General features: G+C 42.1%; 1 protein-coding gene and 1 pseudogene across 1 annotated transcript in view; one reads left to right on the top strand and one right to left on the bottom strand.

Moving 5' to 3' along the window:
* Positions 1-265: 265 nt before the first annotated feature.
* Positions 266-22,956, top strand: part of LOC149078102 (polycystin family receptor for egg jelly-like) — a 54,098-nt gene continuing 31,407 nt past the window's right edge. Inside the window, exons 1-13 of the mRNA XM_089242095.1 lie at positions 266-369; positions 468-544; positions 2,209-2,350; positions 4,653-5,197; positions 6,448-6,693; positions 10,371-10,516; positions 10,974-11,079; positions 11,287-11,369; positions 14,775-14,903; positions 16,429-16,526; positions 17,726-17,840; positions 20,664-20,915; positions 22,043-22,208. Coding sequence (XP_089098221.1) covers positions 266-369; positions 468-544; positions 2,209-2,350; positions 4,653-5,197; positions 6,448-6,693; positions 10,371-10,516; positions 10,974-11,079; positions 11,287-11,369; positions 14,775-14,903; positions 16,429-16,526; positions 17,726-17,840; positions 20,664-20,915; positions 22,043-22,208 — 2,209 coding nt within the window. The remainder of the gene's footprint in view (positions 370-467; positions 545-2,208; positions 2,351-4,652; positions 5,198-6,447; positions 6,694-10,370; positions 10,517-10,973; positions 11,080-11,286; positions 11,370-14,774; positions 14,904-16,428; positions 16,527-17,725; positions 17,841-20,663; positions 20,916-22,042; positions 22,209-22,956) is intronic.
* LOC149078103 (U6 spliceosomal RNA) lies at positions 13,351-13,403 on the bottom strand (annotated as a pseudogene).

Genomic DNA, 22,956 nt, shown 5'->3' with positions numbered 1-22,956 from the left:
CTTGTTATCCTTCATGTCCCACAGAACCATAATGTTCCGTGGCACCCTGTTTGAGAAACGCTGATTAGTTTAATTAATTAATGTCTGATTTTCTCAATTTATTCAACATTATGTTATGTTAAATGAATCATGTCTTGTTACATTAACACAATGTATGTCATCTTTCCATGACATACGTCAATTACCATTTTGATTCGTTCTCAATACGATTGCGTCATCCTGTAACCCTTTTTTCCAGGGCTATTTCAAAATCATTAGCGAAGGGATGGAGGCGATCATCGACGGAGGTAACATGCGCATCCAGAGCACCAAGGAACCTCTTGTGTTGAGCGGGAAGCACTCGAGAAACCCCAATTCCAAGCAGTTGAAGTAAGCTCTCGCCTCCTATACAGTTGTGGTAGTACACAGTCCATTTCAATGTTTGGCTGATCAGTTTCACTCGATTGCCATTTCATTTGTATTTCCAGGTACACTTGGTACTGCAAGTCGGAACCTCATGACCCGGCGATTTGCGGTGGGTCTGGTCAACCAATGCCCCAACAAAGTAAGTCATCCCGTATGGTAGAAATCCCGTTACGAGGTAAACCTTGAGGAATATTTTTAGCAGTTTATAAACTGTTTACCAAAAGTTGAGAACATGGTAGCGAATTTGACATAATCCCAAAAATCATGCTTCGATTGACTGAGAATCCCTCAAGCATATAATTATACTGATATAATTGTACTGATTGACCACTTTATTATGACCGCCAAAATATTTTGTTACAACAGACACTTTTTGCCTTTAGTACAGCATTGATTGTTTTTGGCATGGACTCTACAAGATGTTTTTTGATAGGCCGTTTGTGATGTCCGAGACCATGCTTGACGAATAATTAACTTTTCAATAGTGTGAGATTGGATGGTTATGGATCTAGATGTGCGCTGGCGCTTTCAACCTCATCCCGCAAATGTTCAATGGGATTGCGATCTGAGGATTGTGGAGGGGAGGGCGTCACAAAGTAGTCCCTCCTTCGTGTTCTTTAAACCAATCCTGTGCTGGTTGCATTGTTTATCATCACTATGGCAGGATGAATTATCTTGTTGAAAGTACCCATCGACATTGGGATAAGTCATCCAAGCATAAAAGGATATATTTGGGCAGGAGCAATGTTTAGTTATGACGTCTTATTCAGAAGCTCATGAATACGAATTGAAGGGACCAAAGCATGCCACAGGAAAACATTCCTCCCTCAAACCATCACATTGGCTCCATCAGCTTGTGTCCATGCTTTCCTGCGGTTTTCAACAAATCCTCACTCAGCCATCTACATGGTGTAACTGAAAACGTGATTCATCAGAGCACATAACTTGTTTCCAATTATCCGCTATCAAATCCTTGAGCTCCTGAGCGAATTCGAGAGACGTTTTTTTCTTGTTAGCTGCGAATAGCAAATGGTGTTCGAACTGGAATACAATGCAGTATACGGCAAACGCGGTGCGTTCAGAGATCCTTTGATACTATCTTTGATAAAGGCCTGCTGCAATTTTGCTGCAATGTTACCGTTCTGTTGCATTTTTTTTCAAGTCTGAAGGCTCTCCACCCAGTTAAAGCATTCACCAGTCGGTGAAGACCATAAGTTGCATGTTGAGACCCAGTCTTTTGCCTGACTGTCCAGTCTTGAAACACTTTAACTGAGGCTGCTCTTGAACATTTCATGAATATCCGGCGGTTTCGCTCTGATACTCGCTCCCCCTGACTCCTAGCTCCTACAAGGCTATCTAACACAACCAACAGCCGGAAATTACTGACGCTGCCACCAGATGACGACTTATCTGGTGACTGCCACCGATAAGTCATCATCAACTAGTGGCAGTGCCAGTTATTGCGAGCTGTTCGCTGTGTTAGGTCTGGCTGCCCATGTACGACGGCCCCGTTCAGCGCATGCAAGCTCTAAGGAAAGGCTCGTTGCCTTTGCATAATAGTGGTCTAGCGCGCTCATCCGGTGAGAGAACGTGGGTTCGATTCCTCCGACCCTCCTCTCAGAAGCAATGAAATTTTCTTCCCTGAATTCATCTCCGTATCCAGCCAGATGTTAAAAACCTTGGTATGAATAAGGGGAGATTGTTGTCTGCGACTATAATAATTAAGTGTACATGAGAAATTGAAAATATTACGTTTGGACCAATGCGGCCCTTTTTATTGATGTCGACTTTTTGTCTTTCCAGCCGAATCGATTTCATTTCCACCTGGAAAACTGAAAACGGGCACGTACGTATTCACTCTAGTCGTCACGAACCCGGATGACGGTAGCCAATCGGAGACGACGCAGACCATCATCATGAGCGACGGCCCAGATTTGTACATTAAGTGAGAGTTAACATAATAATATTATTATATGTTATTTCGGGTGTGAACTTGAACTGGATTTTTTTGAAAAGACTTGGCATTTCAACTCAATCAGGGATTTAGACGTACAGGTTGTCTATAATCAAAAGTTAACGTGTTCTGTGAGCTGTCTGCAGCCTCAGTTACCATTCAGGAAACTATAATACTCTAGGAAAGTCTTAATGAAGGGATAGGACACAGGAAACCTCCGGTTAGTTTTCGGAGCGGAATTACTACGTTCGTAAAACAATGCTAAAACTCATCACCTGCACAAGAATTTGCATCAAAAGTGGACTCTGGTACAAATGTCTTGATGAAAATATACTTTTCTCTATATTTTCATCAAGACATTTGTAAAGATGCAATGCTTTCTGATGAACGGCTGTAGACAGCTCAGAACATTTAAACTGTAACAATCTTACTCCTATCGAAAAAAGCCTGGTAAAGAATCTGTGATGTACTATTTTATAAAAAAAATGAGATTTTGACATAACTCATAGGAATCCTGGTCCCCAAAACAGTCTTTAGCTGAGCCCCTTGCCGCCACCTATCAAACAAAAAAAAAAGAACTATTTGTTACAAATATTGAACATAAATTAATTACTGGAGGGTTTGAAAACGGTGAGCTGCATGAACAATTTTTTGGCATGATACCGGTATGAAGTTTATTCGATATAATATAGCAGGAAATTCCCACGGACCGACATTGGTCCTCGGACCAGCCGTTGAAGGACACTGCTCTGAAGGATTAACTAAAGGGGTCCTCAAGTAATAATTGATGACAATGGACCATGGAAATTTCCTTGCGATTCCTGTAACACATACTCGATTTCAACTTGTTATGGCACATGAATTCAAAGGTTACAAGGGGCACTGATATTATTTCGAAGGTTTCCTAGGTTTAGTTTAGAGCAGTGATTCCCAACGTGGGCGTTAACGTCCCTCTGGGGAGCGACGGAATGTTTCGGGGGGGGGGGGGGGTTGAAGTTACGGGTATAACATAGGATCCTATGAGTTAGATTGCATTGGGGACGATGGGATAAAATTTTCTTTGAAGAAGTGGGCGATGGGACTTCTTCAGAAATAGGTAGGGAAAATATCGTTTAGAGCAGTGATTCCCAACGTGGGCGTTAACTCCCCCTGGGGAGTGACGGAATGTTCGTGGGGGCGGTAGAAGCTCTACGGATATAACATAAGATCCTATGGGTTAGATTGCGTTGGGGGGGGGCGATGGGAGAAAAGATTTCTGAAGAAGGGGGCGATGGGACAAAAACGGTTGGGAAACTGGTTTAGAGAGTTCCACATTGGCAAAAAGGTTGAGAAATGTTGTTTTAGAAACCCGGTGTGAAATGGATACCCCGCAAAATCATACTGAGTAGAGACCTTTGAAAAGTGTTATCATTGACATAGAATAGTAGTCTAATATAAATTAGCTACACAGGGTGCGTAGGCAACAGGGGTTATGGTTTTCATTGGTGAACCGTTGATTTTAGAGGCATTCATCCAGTTAGAAAAAGGTCCCAAACAACGTGTAGTACTCAGGTGTGTCATTCATGTTTCAAGTGGGTGTATAGTTATTGAAATAAAAACGTTGACTTTTTATACGGGTACCCTGTGCTCAAAAACCCTTTCAGAAAGTTGTTGCCCAATCTCTACTGATGCCAACAAAAAACATTCCACGTTTCTAAGTGCAATATTCACTGATATATTCCAAAAAGGAGGAATCGTGGGGGGAAAACAGCTGTAAATGCGGAAAAACCGTTTTACCCGCGTTTAACGCTGTTATTTTTGAACTTTCCTCCGTTTTTCGAATACGGATACCTCTGAGAATATTGCACTTGGAAACGTCAAATGCTTTCTGTTGGCATCAGGAGAGACAGGGAAACAAATTTCTGATTGGATTCTTGAGCAGAGGATGCCCGTATAGACAGTTAACGTTTTTATTTTAATAACTACACAACCCCTTGCAACACGAATGACATATCTGAGTACTCCACGTTACTCGGATAATTTTTATAATTGGAAGTAGGCCTCTAGCATCAACGGTTCGTCAGTAAAATACCATACGCTCTGTTACCTATGCACCCTATGTACCTTATTTTAACGTGTATAAGGCAACCTTTTTTGCCAAAAACTAGGTCCCAAAAATAGGAGGGGTTCCTTATACACGTTAAAATACAGTGATTCTTATTATTACCTTATGGTGTTACTAGAATGTCCTCTAATGTTTTTCGGTATGAAAAAAAGGAACTAAGAATCGATTTCTTGATTGCGTCCATTGCAGATGCATAAGCAACTGCCGGAAAATGGTGAATCCGAAATTCAAATTAGAGATGGCAGCAGGCTGCACTGAATGCAACATGATGGACTTGAAGTGGGAGTTGAAAGAGAGCCCTCCACATACTTTAACCGTCCCTCGGATAGATATTGTCTCAGGCTCGTCCACGGTTTCCCCGAAGTCCAAAAAGAAGAGGCGTTTTCTGGAGGACAGCCTGCCAGGTGATTACGCGGTCACGGAGGACAGACCGATGAAAACGGGACAACCGGCGAGCAGCAGGCCGATGTTCTCGTCATTGGTCAACTATCTGACCGATCACTTTGAGAAGCCCGATGACCACTTCCCACGAGGAGAACCGATCCCGAACAAGACAGAATTCTCCGATGCTTCCATCGTGGAAAAAGTCGAAGACGTCAGTGAGGATCCGCTGTCACCACACGGTGGTGATGTGGTCAACGAAACTGGAAAGTGTCAATTGAAACAGAGCGGCCTGGATTTCATTTTGGAACCGAATTGCCTGAAAGTCAAGAATTATACTCTGACAATAACAGGTAAATATATACTTTACGGAAAATTCACTGAAAGGAAAATCGACGGAAAAATTTACCGATAACAGTTAAGTCCCTGATAGATCCAGTGAGTTACCGAGTATGAGAGCGAGTGAGCAATGAGTTAGTGAGTGAGTGAGTAAGCAAGGGAGTTTATGAGCATGTGAGGGGAATGACCGAGCAAAAGTGACTAAGCTATTAATTGAGCGACAAAGTTAGCAAGCGAATGAGCGAGTAAGAAAGCGAACGAGCTAGTGAGTAAGTGAGTGATGAAGTGAATTCTGTGGGTGTAGACGTCGTTACTTCAGATACTTTTTTTGAAGAGTAACGGGTGGAAAAAGTGACAGATTCCTACTGCAGGGTGGATGTTGCAGTACTTCTCAGTGGAATTTGTTGAGGATATGGGTCAGTGGCAAGGAAAGGCGTGTGTGGGCGGGCATTATCGTGAGACGCGACGCAATATAAGCAGCCAACATTCCAGAATATTTTCCATGCTTTCGGCACGATGCAGACGTTGTTGATTACTGATGGTGCCTTCGTGTTCAAGAAAACCAATCTCCATAGACATCTTCTCCAATGACCAAGGATCCCAACAAACTGGGTGTCTTGGCCTTCCTGGCAGATTCCAAGATGGGTATGTCAGAATGAACCTGAGATGTTTCACCTCCGTCTTTTTCATGTCCGGAAAATTCATTATAAACAAAACACCATCGAAACAATCCACTGACACGACAATTCACAGCTAGAAAAATTCACCGACAAGCAACTCATCGACATAATGACATAGTGAATGAATAAGTAAACTAGTGAGTGATTGGTCCAGCAAGTCAGGAGTTTATTAGTGAGCAGGTGAGTAAATGAGTGAGTGAGGAAGTTAATGAGTAAGCAAATAATTGAATGAATAAGAAAGTGAGTGGTCGGGGGAGTGAGTCACTCATGCAGTCACTCATACTGTTACTCATCCACTCACTAGCTTATTCGCTAGCTCATTCATTCACTCGTTGACATATTCACTCACTTGCCCGATCAATCGGTCGCTCACTCACTGGTGACGAAGTGTTGTCGTTGAATTTTCTTAATGGGGATTCTTTCATCGGTGAATTTCCCGTCGATTAATTGTATGGCGGTGAATTGTTGTCGGTGAATTTTCCGTGAATCCTCTTTCTCCTCAAGCCGAGGCAATTGTCAAATGTATTCCAGAGAAGATAGAACAGCACACTCTTCTTCTTCAGCTGTTTATTGTCATTTTACAGCGACCATGGCAGGAATGAGGAGGGCCATAAACGCGCACGACGAACTGATCGTCAAAGGGCCACCGGCGAATGGCACCTGCAACATAATTCCGAACAAAGGCGAGGCTCTGAGGACGAGGTTCAGCGTCAATTGCAGCGGGTTCGTCGACGACGACGACGACGGTCCGATCTCTTACCAGTTCTTCTACAACAACCACTACGACATCGTCCCGAACGTCAACACGACGCTGAAGAACTTGCATCGCGGTCGGTAATTTTAATGCCATTTTTTTTATTTTCAAGTTATTTGAAATCGTGAACCTTAAGAGCATTTCCACAAAATTCACCGAATGGAGTGTTCATCGCTTGGAAAATTCTCTCACATCAGTACGAGGTTAAGTGAATAAACGAATGAATTAGTGATCGAGTGTGCTAAGTGAACGAGGGAGTGAATGAATTAGCGAAACCGGCCTGTCACTATAGCTCGATAATTCTCGCTCACTCACTCACCAGGTCACTCAATCAATCATTAGGTAGCTCATTCTATTACTCATTTACTGGGTCGCTCCCTCTGTCACTCACTCACTCACTAGGTCGCTCACTTTTTCATTCACTCCCTGGGTCACTAATACTATCATCAACTCACTATGTCACTCACTTTTTCATTCACACCCTGGACCACTAATACTATCACCAACTCACTTTGTCACTCATTCTACCATTAACTCACTAGGTTGCTTCACTCTGTTATACACTCAATCACCTGGTCCCTCCCCTGTCACTCGCTCACTCACCAACTAGTTCACTCTCTCTGTCGCATGCACTCAATCACCAGGTCACGCACTTACTCACTTGGTCACCTATTCTGTCACTCCCTCACTATGTCACCCATTCTGTCACGCACTCACTATGTCACTCATTCTGTCCCCTCATCATGTCACTCATTCTGTCCCCTCACCATGTCACTCATTCTGTCACGCACTCACTAGATCACTCAGTCCACCTGTGGCTCGCTCACGTTGACACTCGATAGGTCACTCACTCTATCTCTAGGTCACTCGCTCTCTCATTAGTTTGCTTACTCACCAACACTAAACACTCTGCCACTAACTGCTGTATCATTTAGTGACTCACTCACTCGGTCACTCCTCGCCCACTGACTCGTGTCGACCTACTGTCGGTGAATTTTTCCAGCGTCGATGAATTTTTGGTCGGTGAATTTTCCGTAAACCGCTTAAAAGGGTGCTACAGTGTAACCTCCCGCTCCCCGTTAACGGACATTTATTTACGTCGACGGGCATCGATGTATTTTACAAACACACGCTGCCCCTCGTCAGAGGGGCTAAATCTTTGGTCCCAAGCAGTGTCATCCGAAAATGTAATTTCGAAGAATTATTTAACCCCCTCCCAAAATTTTCGAGTGGTATTTTTGTAAGAAACGAGAGGTATTTTTTTTTTTCAAAATAGTGAGTATTTCATCATCATATAACTCTATACTAAAAAAAAACTACTTAAAATTTGAAGGAGCATTTTTCACTCCTCAACCAAATTTGCAGTGAAACTGAATTCTGATGCGTATTGAGCGAACGCTGGTCCCCAGGGTCAGAGGCAGATTCAACGGCGCGCCCTGAGCCCCCGGCGCGGGAAACCTGGGCCGAATTGTGTCCATAGCCTTCATGATATATTTCGGGTCATGTCCATGGCCCAGAGTCGTCCGCAGGTTTGGTCACAAAATGGATTTTAGTTACCCTTCAAAAAACATTTAAGCTAACAGAAATTGACGGAAATTTAGCTGATATTTCATTTTTTGCAAAAAATATTATAAAATATTGTTAGTTTTGTGATCGTCTTATCTCTTCCCCCTTCCCCACCTCTTACCTGTAATACTTAGGGGCCATTCAAGTATTACGCCAGCATCGATGGGGGAGGGAGGGGGGTTGCTGACTTTTGATGATGGGGGGGGGGTTTTGATGATGCTTACGTCATCAACCACCCTTTATGAAGATATGAAATATTCTTAATGACATCTTATTCGGTGCGCCAAATACGGAAAAAAAAACTTTCGATAGTTATTTGGGCTCCTGAACCTATTGATAAGTCACCTACAGAGCCACTTTAATGATCTCTAAATGTTTCACGGATCCTTCAAGTGCTCTGGAAATGTTTCTGGGCCGCTTAAGTGCTCTGGAACTGTGCCGCGCATCACTCAAGTGTTTCCGTAATTATACCACGGATCACTTCAGTATTCTGGGAACGTTTCGCGGGTAATTTGAGCAATTTAGAACCACACTGGGGGCCGCTTAAGTGCTCTAAAACTGAGCCACACGTCACTCAAGGTATCTCTAAATGTGCCACGGATCGTTTAAGTGTTCTGTAACTGTGTCGCGGGCAGTGCCGTCTTAAGGCATGGGCCCACCCGGGCACGGCCCGGGGGCCTCAAGCGAAGAGGGGCCTCACAAAAATGAGATCTGGTTGAAATTTTCGAGAAGTTGTTTGTTAGGGCCTCAGAAAAATAAATTGGCCCGGGGGCCCATGATACTCTTAAGACGGCCCTGGTCGCGGGTTACTTAGGTGATCTTTGAATGTGAAAGTGATCATTGAGGCCCACGTCAGTGATCTGAAAATGTGCCATGGGCCACTTAAATGCTCTGGAATTATGCCGTGGGTCATTCGCATTGGAATGTTGATCAAGTGCTCGCGAGCACGAAATGGAATACGGGCATCGAGCAGGGATGGGTACTTCAGGGAGCACCGTGGTGCTTTCGAGCAACGGGTTGAAGATGCCTGTTCTAAAAGTTATTTGCAGTTTAAAAAAATATTATCAGTGTGAAAAGTTTTTTTTCTCCTTTGTTGATTTCAATATTCCAACCACACAATCAGCCCTGAACCACACCTTCCATCATCAGCGATAAATGCTGAAAAAAGTTATCCAGAATTATTGAATAAAAATTTATGTACAAAATCCATTCATAACCCTTCTGATAAGAACACAATGACACCGGGGCCAGGGGCGGGCTTAAGTATTTTGCTTGGCCCTCTAAAATGAACTTTCGCAATTCCCCAGTAACCATGGTGCACGCCTGGCTCACATTTGCACCCAATATAATGAATATTAAACTACTATCTCATGGTCATAAAAAACATTTGAGAAAGCCATTCGACTATAAATTTGAACAATAGTGCTCACTGCCCAGCGAAATAAATTTCAAGTGTGCTCTCAGGCACTTAAAGATTGTGGCTGTCGGGATAGAGAACTGATTATCTACCCAGGGCCACAACTAGATAGTCTTTCAGTCTGGCAATCATGAATAATGCCTCCCTCGTGTAATTTTTGAGTAATTTTAAAAGATTTTAGCGTCTCTATCTAGTCCAGCACCCGAGGTACTAGATCTATCTGCGTCCCTCTTTTGGGTTTGGTGAGGAGGAAGGGGTTCTGTGGGAAACTTAGGCCACAGGGCTCAATGTCTGAATTTCAAGCTATTTGCTTTGTTAAAAACGTTTAAGTCGAAATGTAATCAAAGTATTTTTGTCCCGTTTTGCGGCCCTAAAATTCAGCGGCGCGCACCGGCCTAAGTCCGTCCCTGCTCGTAGTAACCAATCACCGGCTCTCTAATGCCTCTAGTGTTACTAAGAATTTAGGGATTATAAATACACGGTCACAGGCGAATACGATTCTCGAAACGAATCCATGCGGCTTAATACAACCCCAAAGACTAAACGTCATGACCATTTTCTATGGTCAGATCTGGAATCAGCATCCAAAAATGAATTAGGAACAACTAAATTTTCCCATGTTGGGAAAACTTTGTAGACTGGTGTTATTAGTTCCAGCACAGACACTTCTTTGTGTAGTAAATTGCTTTTGAGGCGATAGACCAGGGCTGTGTATATAGGAAGTAAAGTGGAGTATTTAGTCTTCATTCTTCTTTCTTTTTTTTCCATAGGCCTCCTTCTGAAGCGGCGGCTAAACCCTTCGACTGATGATCTTTTCTTGCCCCAAGGGAACCCGAAAAAAAATTTCACGGGCTACCTGTACGTAGTCGCGATGGATAGTTACGGGCAGTACGCCGAAGTGAATTATGAAGTTCAGGTAACTTCGATCGTTGTGTATATGTTGCGGTAAATGTGTGGGTAAACGCTTGGGTATTATGCATAATCACCGGCAAAAGTGATATATTTTTACTACTTATTAAATTTACCAACGACGTTTGGGTACTATGCATAATCGCCGGTAAAAGTGATAAATTTAGGGAAACGTATCAAATTTACCAAAATGCTCAGTTATTATGTATAATAACCAAGATAATATAATTTACCGCTTAGCATACCTATTCTATCTTTTATGTCTGTAACATGTATGAATAACTCGCGTCACACACAGCCGGCGATAATCATTCTTGTGTTAATTGCTCCAAGAAGCTTTAGTTTGGCATCGATGCTATTTATCCAGTTTAAGTGATCAAGATGTATCCGCTGTATTATGTGCATGCTCATTCATGGCACATGCCATCTTTCATGCGTTTTCTCTCTCTTTCTCTAAACTCCAGGTAACGCCACCTATGGATGTCTCCGGAATAGAATTGAAAAAGATGGTGATGTCGGACGATCCGGGATCCATTCGCGATCAAATTGCTGTCGGTGCTGATTTCGAAGGTAATTGATAGTGTTTTAGACGTAGTGTGTGTGACGTTATAATACACCCTCGTCGAATCTCGGAATAAATGTAACAATTGAGCGTGGCTGTAAATGTCTCTATGGCTGGAGATGGCTACAAACTCGTCCACCCTATAACATGGGCACATGTGCGCATTGCACATTTTTTAATGTGTTAACTCCATATTTCTTTTACACATTTTGCAGGTGCGTTAGACCTGGTCAGCACGGCGGCTCAGATCCTGAACTCGGAAACAGCCCAACACATCAGCATTGAGGACCGTGTGGATGTAAGTTGTAACTTTTCTTACATCGTTCATGATTGCATGTGGCATGGACTACACAATAGTTTCCCAAACTTTTTTTTTTGTCCCATCGCCCCCCCCCCCCAACGCAATCTAACCCATAGGATCCTATGTTATACTTGGCCTCTGAAACTTTCCATCGCCCTCAAGGGCGCGGTAACGCCCACGTTGGGAATCACTGGGCTACGCGGACTTCGCCATAGAGGAAACTGTCCTATAGTCAATTTGCACCATGCATCTCATGGAAAAGGCCCAGGGTTCTTTTATGTTGGTAGATGGGTTACCATGAAACAGCACTTTTCTTGGTATCCTGAATGCCGCCCAAAAAACGGAGATTTCCCTGTTATAAAGTGCACTTTACAGAAAGGTTTCTCAATTTTTGTTGATCCACGGATTATTTGTACAAATAAAGTCCAGGTCAAAATGAGAGTCCCATTGGACTCTTTGTGCTCATAAAATGAAGGCAACGCTCCCATCACAAGACAATGCGGTCGACGCACGATATAACTACCCCCCTTCGTCCCATCGAAAACGGACGTTATATTGGGTGGGTCGTTATATCGGAAAGTGAAACGTATATGATAGTCGTTCTATGAAAACATTTAGGACTTATCCTATATTCCGGAAGTTATAATTGGTGGTCGCTATAACGTGGGTCGTTATAACGCGCGTCGACTGTATTCAGTTTGTAGCAATTTAAATTAATAAGAGTGACATGGTTTATATCTGTGCGTTGCCATCGTCAAAGAACTATTAGCTGAGCTGGGAGCGTGGTGTCATTTAGCAATCATGTATGCTGTAGGGAAGAAAATGACAGTTTTCTGTAGGTAAATGGAAGAGCATGGTTCGATTTCCCGCAGTGCCACGGGAATTTCATTTCCCCCTACCTTCTTCTTCATTCCCGCTTCGTATCTAGTCTTTCGTAATTGCTGTTAAGTAATGAGTTGATTGTTTTCCTCATCCAAGCTCACGTAATCTTTCCAACGACCCCTAATTAGGAACCCGTGCCTTATAGGATCCGTAACTGTTGACACAGGTCAATCAATAACAACACGGGTGAGTGCTCTTAGAAAGTAATGTTCCTAAATGCTTTAAATAAGAGCTCCTGAATGTGCTACTAGAATAATGAGTGATTCCACAGTTTTTAAAGAAATGTGACGGTTCGTTCAAAAAGGATCACCTTTTTGCCATAAATCCAAATCCATTTCAGTTTTGGAAAGTGACCTATCAGGAAAAATGTGCAGTTAGCTGTCACCTGTCAGAAATATTTCCATATGCGCCACTGATTACATACAACGCAGAGGAAAATACATCGCCAAGTCAGCATAAGCCGGTGAGCCCAGTGTCCCAATGTTCGACCCAACTCTCTAACGCTCAGATATTACCTCTCAAAGTGGACTCGTCCAGGTTTTGACTACTTTCTTTCTCCTCTCCCTCCTATATATATATATATATATATACACCTGTCTTTCAGCTTCAGGTCTCTGACGAAAGCTTTCATCCTATAATGTAGTTACATTTTTAGCACAATGTAGAAAGCATAGGAATCCAGCTATTTTCGCTAAAAATGTTCCAAATTTAACGCCAGGCAGCTGTTGCGGGGCTACTATGGTCTTTTAGTCAGTGGAAGAACGAAATGAAATGACCTGTTATAGCGCAGGTGACTCGCTTAAATGAAAGCTCTGATTGAAGCCGATGCGTGATGTGATGATCGCAGAGGGAAAGGAAGTGAGATGGTGATGAAACGATTACGATTGTGGGACGGAGTGTATCGATGGTAGAGTGACAAGAAGGGGTAAGTTTGAGTATTGACAACATCTCTTGGAGAAAAATGGGGTGATGGAAAAAATCTTTAACCAAAGATTGAATATGGAGCGCTTCAAAGAAATCTGGGTCTACGGTTGATGAGCATTTCTGAATGATTTTGGCAGAATTAAAGTGCACGCGACGGTTGATTATTGGTCCATAATCTTCTCTGTATCGTTCCAATTTTAGTATATGTACTGCCGAAACGAGTACAGTGGTGATTATTGGTCCAGCAATGTTGTCCTAGGATAGGAGAGCGTCTTAGCTCTTGATTTTTAACGTATCGAAACTTTCATCTTGTTTCCCTCTGTTCACAAAAGTCTGCAAAACGTACCCATACTTCATATATAGACCGTTTTCGGGCGTAAAGGGTTAATGGGATTTCTTTTAACGTGCGGATCTTGTATCTGTTCGTTGCATTCGAAAATGTTGGTGCTCATTGGTGTTGTTTCACACCCAAAGTTTTGTGTTAGCAAGGTACTGGGATTGGCACCAGTGGTTAATATCATTCATGTCAAACAAGGAAAGTTGCATTAATCTCAGACATGTGGAAGTTCTTGCAATGGGAATTCTATATCAGGAATGCACACCCTTTTCTGTCCGCTTGCCAGATATGCGGTAGTTCTGCTGATAGCGTAAGAAACTTGTTATAGGGTTATACCCCATAACAGATATATATGGTAACCATGTGACCCGTATTTTACGGGACATGCCCCATCTTAATTTTTTTATAAAATGCCCCATTTTTCCCTTCATTTTCAACGAGGTTTATTTAACTCTAATTTTTGAAATCAAAAGTTGAGATTGTTCTCATTACTTATAAATTAACGCCTTGAAGATTTTTTTAGCTGTAATTGGCAACTTTACTTGTCTTTCGGAATCTTTTTTTGCGATTTACTTGCCTTCAGAAATTTTTTTTGGCCAAATACACACGTAAAAAATATATAGAAAGCTTCTTTACTCGCCTTTGACAACTTTTTGGCTGTTATTGGCACCTTTACTTGACTTTTAAAATTATTTTAGCTTAAATCGGCAACTTTTTACTTCCCTCTGACAATTTATTTTGTTGCTCTTAGCAACTTTATTCACGCTTGACAAAATTTTTGGCTTATATTGACACTTTCCTTGGTGATATCCCGATTTTCCCTATTTTTATGAAGGAAATGTGGTCAGCCTGGGCATTTATCATGTTGCACACGCATTAATATTTTTTTGGCCGGACGGAACCCCTTGGGGGCGGGGGCTTTTGAACCGCGTACAAGTGGTTGCGCACACCCTGTTCTATATGATTTGGTGACTGTCATTTTTACGTTGATCCTTCGGGATGAGCATATGGGTCAAATTTTACCATAACCCCCCCCCCCTCACAAGGCTCTTTGGTCTGGGTATTTGTCATCCCCCCCCACCCCCCATAGCGTATTTACAGTGTGAGAAAACAAAAAAATATAAGAAAATCGTCTCAGCTCGCCCCCCCCCCGGGCTGAAGCCCTGTCAGCCTCACCCTTCGGGGGGGGCATACATTATGTCTCATTCCTTGCACATCAGTTATAGGTAAGCAGTATTCTTTTTTTCTCATCTATTCAGATGCGACATGCCATGATCGACGAAATTAAACAAATACCTCAATACTCATACGCCATCGCAAAGCAAGCCATTGGTGCCGTAGAGATCGTGCTGAGGAGTGATTCCAGAGAGATCAGCTTGGACACTGTGGTGAGTCGCAATCACTATGATCTCTCTTGGACTGGTCGTCTACTGGAAGCGACACCACGCGGCGGTCGACACCAGCGACAATAGCCGTACGTTCAAGTCAGACGGGGGCGTCTGACCTCGTCGACTGAAAGCGACCTTCTACACGCTACTCAGTTTGCGACTGCAGTCCGTGCAGACGCGTAGGTTCCTTAGTAATCTAGAGGAAATATTGAAAAACTAAACTCTGATCCAGAGAGCACGTATTTAAAAAGTCCAGGATCCGGAAATTTCGTTCCCGACATTTCGCCCCCGGAAATTGCATGGCATTGAACCTGCCCTGACCGTATGAGTAACCGAGTGAGTGACCAGGAGAGTGACTGACTTTGTGAATAACCAAGTGATTGGGCGAGTAACCATATGAGTGGTCACGTAAGTGGGAAAGTGACTACATGAGTGAGTGATTGACTGTGTGAGTGTGTGACGACCGCATGAATGATCAAGTGAGTGACTGTGTGAGTGAGCGTATGAGGGACTGTATGAGTGGCCAGGTGCCTGACCGTATGAGTGACCAAATGAGGGACCAAGGGGTTGGTCACCCTCCTTGGTCACTTATATGGACTCATATGTTCACTGACCATAAATGATCAAGTTAGTCACCGCGTGAGGGACCGCACTCATTTGGTCTTTCATACGGTCACATACAGTCACTAACTGATGTTATACACACAATCACTTTTTCACATTTTCACTTTTTCAGTCAGTCACTCACTCCTTCAATTTGTCATTCATACGGTCACTCACCCATTCATCTGGACACTCACTCACTGACTTGTTCACGCATATTGTCCCTTGCCCCGGCAACTAGTCACGCATACGGTCACTCACCTACGCACTTTGTCATTCGTATGGTTACTCACTTGGTCACACATACGGTCACGCTCTTGGTCACTCACATGGTCATTAACTTGATCACTCATATAAGCACACTCACTTGGTCACCCATACAAGTCACTGACCCATTGACTTGGTCAGCCATACAGTCGCTCACCCACTGACTTGGTCACTAATATGGTCATTCCCTCAAACGGTCACTCACCACCCACCTGGTCAGTCTAAGATCGAAGGAGAAAAGAAACGGAACGAGTAATGAGAAAAAGTAAACAACCACACTGCACCTGCGCAGAAACGACAAGACACGTAAAATTCTATTTCAGTAGGATCGGTCGCTCGTCTGCTGTCACCGGAAGTCACTTGTTCAAGACCGTTTGAAGCGGAGATGACCTGTTTCAAAGTCTCTCATTTCCTGCGCGATGGGATCAGTCTTGCGGATACAGACGATTGCGCGTGACTCGTTAATCGCTTCCAGTGGATGATCAGGATTTAACTCCTCGATTGCCCGATTCCAATCAGCATTCACGACGTGACTACCTCCTTGTTTTTGGAGATTGTCGATCTCCACGACCCCTCACGTGATGCGACTTCTTCAGTGATGTGACAAACTTAGTCTTGAGACGCCTTCTTACCTTCCTCCACGTCTTTGTTCCAGAAAGATGCCGTCACACTGATCAGTGATAGAACGGATGAACTGCGCACGATGGACGGATTCGACGAAGTTGCGCCCGGAGATCTCTTCGAAATGGCCATGTACGAACGTGAATATTTTTTATAATACAGGCAATTCGCGATAAGTCGAACTGCGATAACTGGAATAATCTGTTCAAGTCGAAGTTTTCATTTCGCCGCCAGAAACCTTTTTTTCGTATTTTAGTGTTAAAATTTTCCCTTAGTCCGAAATTTTCTTCCTTTTAAGTCGGAAAATTTCGGGAATGAGAGACATTTAAAAATATCATTTAGTGCTAGAATTTAGCCTTCAGCAATATAATTTAACACTAGCAATACAATTTGGCATTTAGCAATAAAATTCAACATTTTGGAATAGAATTTAATATTAACAGTAGAATTTAGCATTAAGGAGTAGAATTTGGCACGAAAGAGAAAGAGAGAATTCCGCTGTTATTTTTTTTTATAATTTTTTATTTTTCCACTCTGTTATCTGAATTTCCGGTAAGTCGAATTAACGATAACTCGAAGTTTTTTTGTTGAAGATATAGAATTTAGCATTTAACAGCATAATTTATAATTTAACAATATAATTTAGCATTTTGCAATAGAGTTTAGCATTTTGCAATGGAGTTTAGTATTTTGCAATAGAGTTTAGCATTTTGCAATGGAGTTTAGTATTTTGCAATAGAGTTTAGCATTTTGCAATAAAGTTTAGCATTTTGCAATAGAGTTTAGCATTTTGCAATAAGATTTAGCACCAACAATAGAATTTAGCATTAAGTAATGAAATCTAACATTTAGCAATAGAATTTAGCATTAAGTAATGAAATCTAACATTTAGCAATAGAATTTAGCATTAAGTAATGAAATCTAACATTTAGCAATAGAATTTAGCATTTAGCAATAGAATTTAGCATTTAGCAATAGAATTTAGCATTTAGCAATAGAATTTAGCATTTAGCAATAGAATTTAGCATTAAGAAATAGAATTCAGCATTAAGAATTAGAATTTAGCATTACGTAAAATAGAATTTAACACATTTAACATTAGAATTATTTTTAGAAGTCATTCTTTTTTCCCCACTCTGATATTGGAATTAAGTCGAACTAACGATGACTCGAAGTTAACAGTCGGCCTCTGCACATTCGACTTATCGAGATTTGACTGTAATTTACCTATCATTGTGTGTGTGTGTGTGTTTTTCTTGCTGCAATCTCATAGTGAGAGATTTACCTTACTTATCACACAAACGACCTACTAATTTTCTTCTAAATTCCAGATCAGGCATCAGCGCTGCGTCATTAGCGATCGGCCTGTCAGTCGGAAACGAGCCTTACTTCGTTGACGTACCACCGGTGAATTTCATTCCTACCCTAGGCATCAACGACAATAAGGTAAGAGGAAGCGTCACTTCAAACAAACCTCTAAGTTTCTAAAACCTTCGAATGAACTTTGCATAGTTTTTGATGCGTCAGAAAATATACATACATGATGGTACACACTCGCATGGTGGGTGTACATTCACATGGGTTGTACAGACCTCTAGGAGTACTGGGGGCGGGGTGAATAAAGATGAATTGGAATGGTACAGATATAATGACCAATGGGATAGGAAAATGATTTACGGAAAATTTACCGACGGGAAAAAGTCACCTGTGAGAAAATTCACCGACAACAATTCGTCCCAGTGACAGAATGATCGAGCAAGTGAGTGAATGTGTGAAGTGAGTGAATGACTGGATGAGTTGGGGAATGAACTGGCGAATGTACTAGTGAGTGACCGAGCGAGTGTGTAAGTGAGTGGCCGCACATGAGTGATCATGTGAGAGGGTAAGTGACCGTGTGAATGACCGATTCAGTGAGCGATTGAGCGAGTGAGAGGGTGAGTGAGTAAAGGTAAGAGTGAGATCGAAAGAGTGAGTTACTAAGTGAATTAGCAGTGACTAACCAAGTGAGCGGCAGAGTGAGCGATCGAGTGAACGTATGAGGCGCCGGTGAATGAGTGAATGAAAGATTGAACAAGCCACTGAGACTGCATGAGCGACCGAGTGAGTCAGCGACCAAGTGAGTGAAAGAGTCAGGGAGTAATCGTATGAGCGGATGAGTGACAGCATGAATGTAACAAAAAAATACGTTAGATCCGCACACATACTCGGAACACACACCGCATGTACCGATTCGTAAGAAATTCCGCTGTGGAATGTATGCGAGTTGCATGTACGGTTAAGTAGTATGAATAACAGAGCGACTGAGTGAGTTGGTCATATGGGTGACTCACTCACACACTCGCCCTGATAATAGATCCCAGCCCTGTCAGAGAAAAGTTAAAAAAATATCATAAAAGAATTCACAAGCACGCAGTGTTCTCTTTCAAAAATATACGCCATGGAATGGAAAGCGCCCGACTATATTCCGTCATATAATAGAAATCATTTCAATAAACTGGTTACTTTTTTTTGACATATACGAGCATATAATGTCACTGCAATCACCAATTTCTAAATACAATCCACGCCGCGTAATGCAATCACATTGGGATTTTTTTAATAATAACCGAATGATCACTATATCAAAAAAAAAAAAAATCCCGTTTGCAAGTACGGTGACCATATAAACCGTTTGGTTGAACGGGATGTACGGTATTGGTAAAACGGGGCAATTCTGTTTTTCCACATAATTGGTTGCAAAGTTCATATTTTTTATTTGATCTTAGATACTGTATTTTCTTTGTCTAGTCATTGTGAGCTGTTAGAATGAAACTAATATGTACTATTATGTACTGAATGTACTATTATGTACTGAATGTACTATTATGTACTGAATGTACTATTATGCACTGAATGTACTAATATGCACTGAAACTATAATGTACAGTACGTTCTATACGTTCCCTTGAGAAAGTCTGTGCGGTAAAAAGAAATTTTTTATCTGGTCAACTGAAAGAAACTGACCAAGAATTGGAAGGAAAAAAATTTTTTCCTCTGCCATATACATTTGCCTTCACTACAGGAAGGCCACTGCAAAAGCAGCTCCACACGTGCATGGAGCGCAGCGGCCGCTGTGGTGATCGAGTGGTCATGGTGGTGGACTCGCATCGCGAGGACCCGGGTTCGAACCTCACCGTCGCCACAGTGGTGGTCGGCGGAAGGTGGTTTCCTGTGGTTCCCAACTTCTAGGTACAAATGTGAGAGCTGATCTCCCCGTTAAAAAGTCTCGCCGCAGAGAGCAACAGGTCTACGACGGTATACAATTCAATCATTACACTTCATGCATATTTAGAAAAAATTATGACAGATGGCAGCACTACACATAACAAACATTACACAGAAACAAACTCCACTATACACAAACACTCCAACATGTACCAATTCGTTAGAAGTGCCGCAGAGGAATGTGTCTGGTTTAGTAATAGTAGTAGCGAATAACTACGAACAATCACGCGACATTAACCTCTTCGCTGACAAGCTATTGGCAAGAAATTAGAATAATATCTAGTCGACGAATCGGTGATAAGTATGGTAACCTTGTCCCAATCTAACCGCACGTCAGAAAAACGAGAAGGAGAAGAAAAGGAAGAAAAAAAATGAAAAGAAATCAGGGTAAATAGATAAGCAGATAAAAGAATAGGTACGGAGTAGATTTCTCTTTTCACCCGACCTGTCCTCATTTGCTCTTATATGTATACAGTAGCAGGTATGGAAAACCTGCAGAATACAGTCATGTATGGACAAAAAATCTTCTAAGAGGAATATCGAAATAAACCAATAACCACAGGGTTGCAACAAAGCTTCGCGATGATGAAGAGAGAGAGAGAGGAAAGAAAACAGAGAACTTCTTTGAATTTATTCTACTGGTGTTTGGACGCAATGTCACGTCCTTAATCGTAAAGCTCAAAAGTGTTTGTCACAAAGAGATAAGGTAAGAACACTTTGTAGCGTCCCACACAGCCTTGCAGCGTGATAACGATAACTTACCGGAGGAAAAAAATAAGTTTGGTCCAACCTTAGCTTCAGGATGCGCAAAAAAAACTTTCGACAGCAAAAAGAAGATAACATTATCCGATGTCCTGATAACTATAAACGAATTTCCCCCATCTCATGATGTTGGTCTGTTATGTTCTTCACAAACGATAACAATACCCGAATGATAACATAATCCGTGGTTATAATAAGCGCTGTCGACTCTATAAGTTATGTACATATTTTGTGTTTCGCCAGAAATGCTCGATTGCGCAGAACGCTGTCAATTTGATCGACAAGATCTCCAACCTCATTGCGAAAGAGAGGACCCGCAAGGACAAGGACGTCAACCTGAAAACACCCGAAATCACTCTGTGGGTGAGGAGTGCCGACAAGAACCATCCCATGGATCCATTTATCGGTGAACTCGGCGAAGACGCTGTTCGACTGCCACCGATCGCTGCCCTGATGTCCAAGCTGGGAAGCCTCTCCAGCAAAGTTGTTATAAATGTAGGTATCCATTCTACTCGTACGTATGTCTTTTTTCTCACCAATTGACACTTATTGGGGGACACATCGCTTTCCAAGTGCTATGCAAAGGGTCTTCAACGTATGGCAAACGGGCCACATTTGACCCTCGGAGCTTTTTGTCGTGGCCCGGTGATCATTTTCCGAAAATGGTTGAATGCATTTCAAAAAGATTAAATTCTAGAATTAAAGAAATAAATAACCTCGTGATTGGTGAAAGAAATTATATCGGGATTGGTCAAAAAATTATTTCGGAATCACGCAATAAGGTGGGTGTGTGTTGGGGTGATGTTCATGTTTGGTCGTCCGGAGCGTTCGCCTTTGTATTTGCTGAGGCCGAGTAGTCTTTGGATGCGAATTGGGGCGCCATCTGTTGCAGAATGTGTTGAAAATTCTAAATCGACTGAGGTTAATAAAGCCTGTCCAAGCTAACGAAATAGGTTGTGCGTGTTCCGTTTATCATTAACGAGGAAATCCTGGCTGATGAAGTATCTGATGAAGTATCCCTCAATTATGTGTTGCGTTTTGGAAAACAAAATTATGTGATTTTCTCAGGGGTTTTCTCAAAAACAAAATTATGTGAAAGTTGCCTACAGTGTTGGGCAATAGTCGAACTGTTTGTCTGTCCCTTCCCAACATGCTTTCGGTGTTCGAGGACTTATTAATATTAAGATTTCTCCTAGTTAACCTCAGTCGAAACAGACTTTTCAACAGATGGCTCCCCAATTCGCATCCAAAGACCACTCGGCCACAGCATATACAAAGGCGATCGACCAAACGTAAACATCACCCCTTCAACGACTCATTTGTGATTTCTGCCCATTAGGTCCTGATGACGGCTCCCCATTGTCGAGCCGAAATTTTATTTCTCTTAAAAGCGGGTCAATTTTTTTGTATTAAACCAGGCAAAGTTCTAATTTTTGTGATAATAATTTCGGAATTGATGAAAGCAATAACTCCTACACGAGCCACGCCCTCCGTGGCAATGAACTTATATCGCGCAAGCGACAGAGCCTGGTCGTGCTCACGGTTCAATCTGTCAGTATGTTGGAATGCGCAAAAGAGTTACCCATTTCGCTTCCGTCATTCACATCTTTTGATGTTCTCAGATGCTAAACACAGCAATGAATCCCTACATGTGCGCCGAGGACAGTATTTTGATGAACACGCACACGTCAGTGTTTTCGGTGAAATCGGTGATGAACAACATTTCCGCGACGATGTCCAACTTCAAGACTGGAGAAGATCTAGTCGAGTACTACGTGAAGAGGAAAGGTAAGGCACACAGTGTTTCTTTCCTCTTACAGTGACACATGATAACACTAACATGACTAGCTCTACCTACATAGGCTGACCATACTTCCTCCAAAGAAATACGGGAAAATACGGGACATCGCCAATTATCGCCCAGAACAACGCCAAAAGTGCACAAAGTTACCAACTATAGCTGAAATTACAGAAAAATCGAAATGGCGGGAAACGAAGCATTACTGCAAATTACAGTGTATTAAAATGAATTCCACGAAATAAAACGTTCAATAAGACAAATGCGGAAGATTAATGTTCTTATTTATAGTTTTAATTATCATAATATAATTTATGAGATGAAAAATAATTTCAATCGTTGACTTCAATAAAGAATAAAAATCCAAGTAGGCGCCATGTAAAAACCGGGACACTTTTGCAAAAAAGTCGGGACGGACAAAAAAAAAGAAAACCGGGACTGTCCCGGGGAATACAGGACGTATGGTCACCCTACAAATACCTACATGATCTTGAAGGTAAACTACGAAAAAAAACGGTTAGTGAAAGAAATTATCATTTTATTGCGGAGCAAAAATACATTTTGAATCTCACCGAAATCGAAGTCATCGCAATGTGATTTGTCACATTTTTGAGAAGAACAGTATATCACCCCCTACTTTTCTAAAATACATTGCACCGAAGCAGTGGAGTCACCTATTAGACAAAGCTGTTACCAATTTCCTAAACCGACGTTTCTGAAATTCCAGGCCTCCCCATT

Source organism: Pholcus phalangioides, unplaced genomic scaffold, assembly GCF_987345545.1.
Source record: "Pholcus phalangioides strain wild (caught in Gottingen) unplaced genomic scaffold, Ppha-v1.0 ptg000014l_1, whole genome shotgun sequence".
NCBI lineage: Eukaryota > Metazoa > Arthropoda > Arachnida > Araneae > Pholcidae > Pholcus > Pholcus phalangioides.
This window is presented reverse-complemented; position numbering and strand designations above follow the sequence as displayed.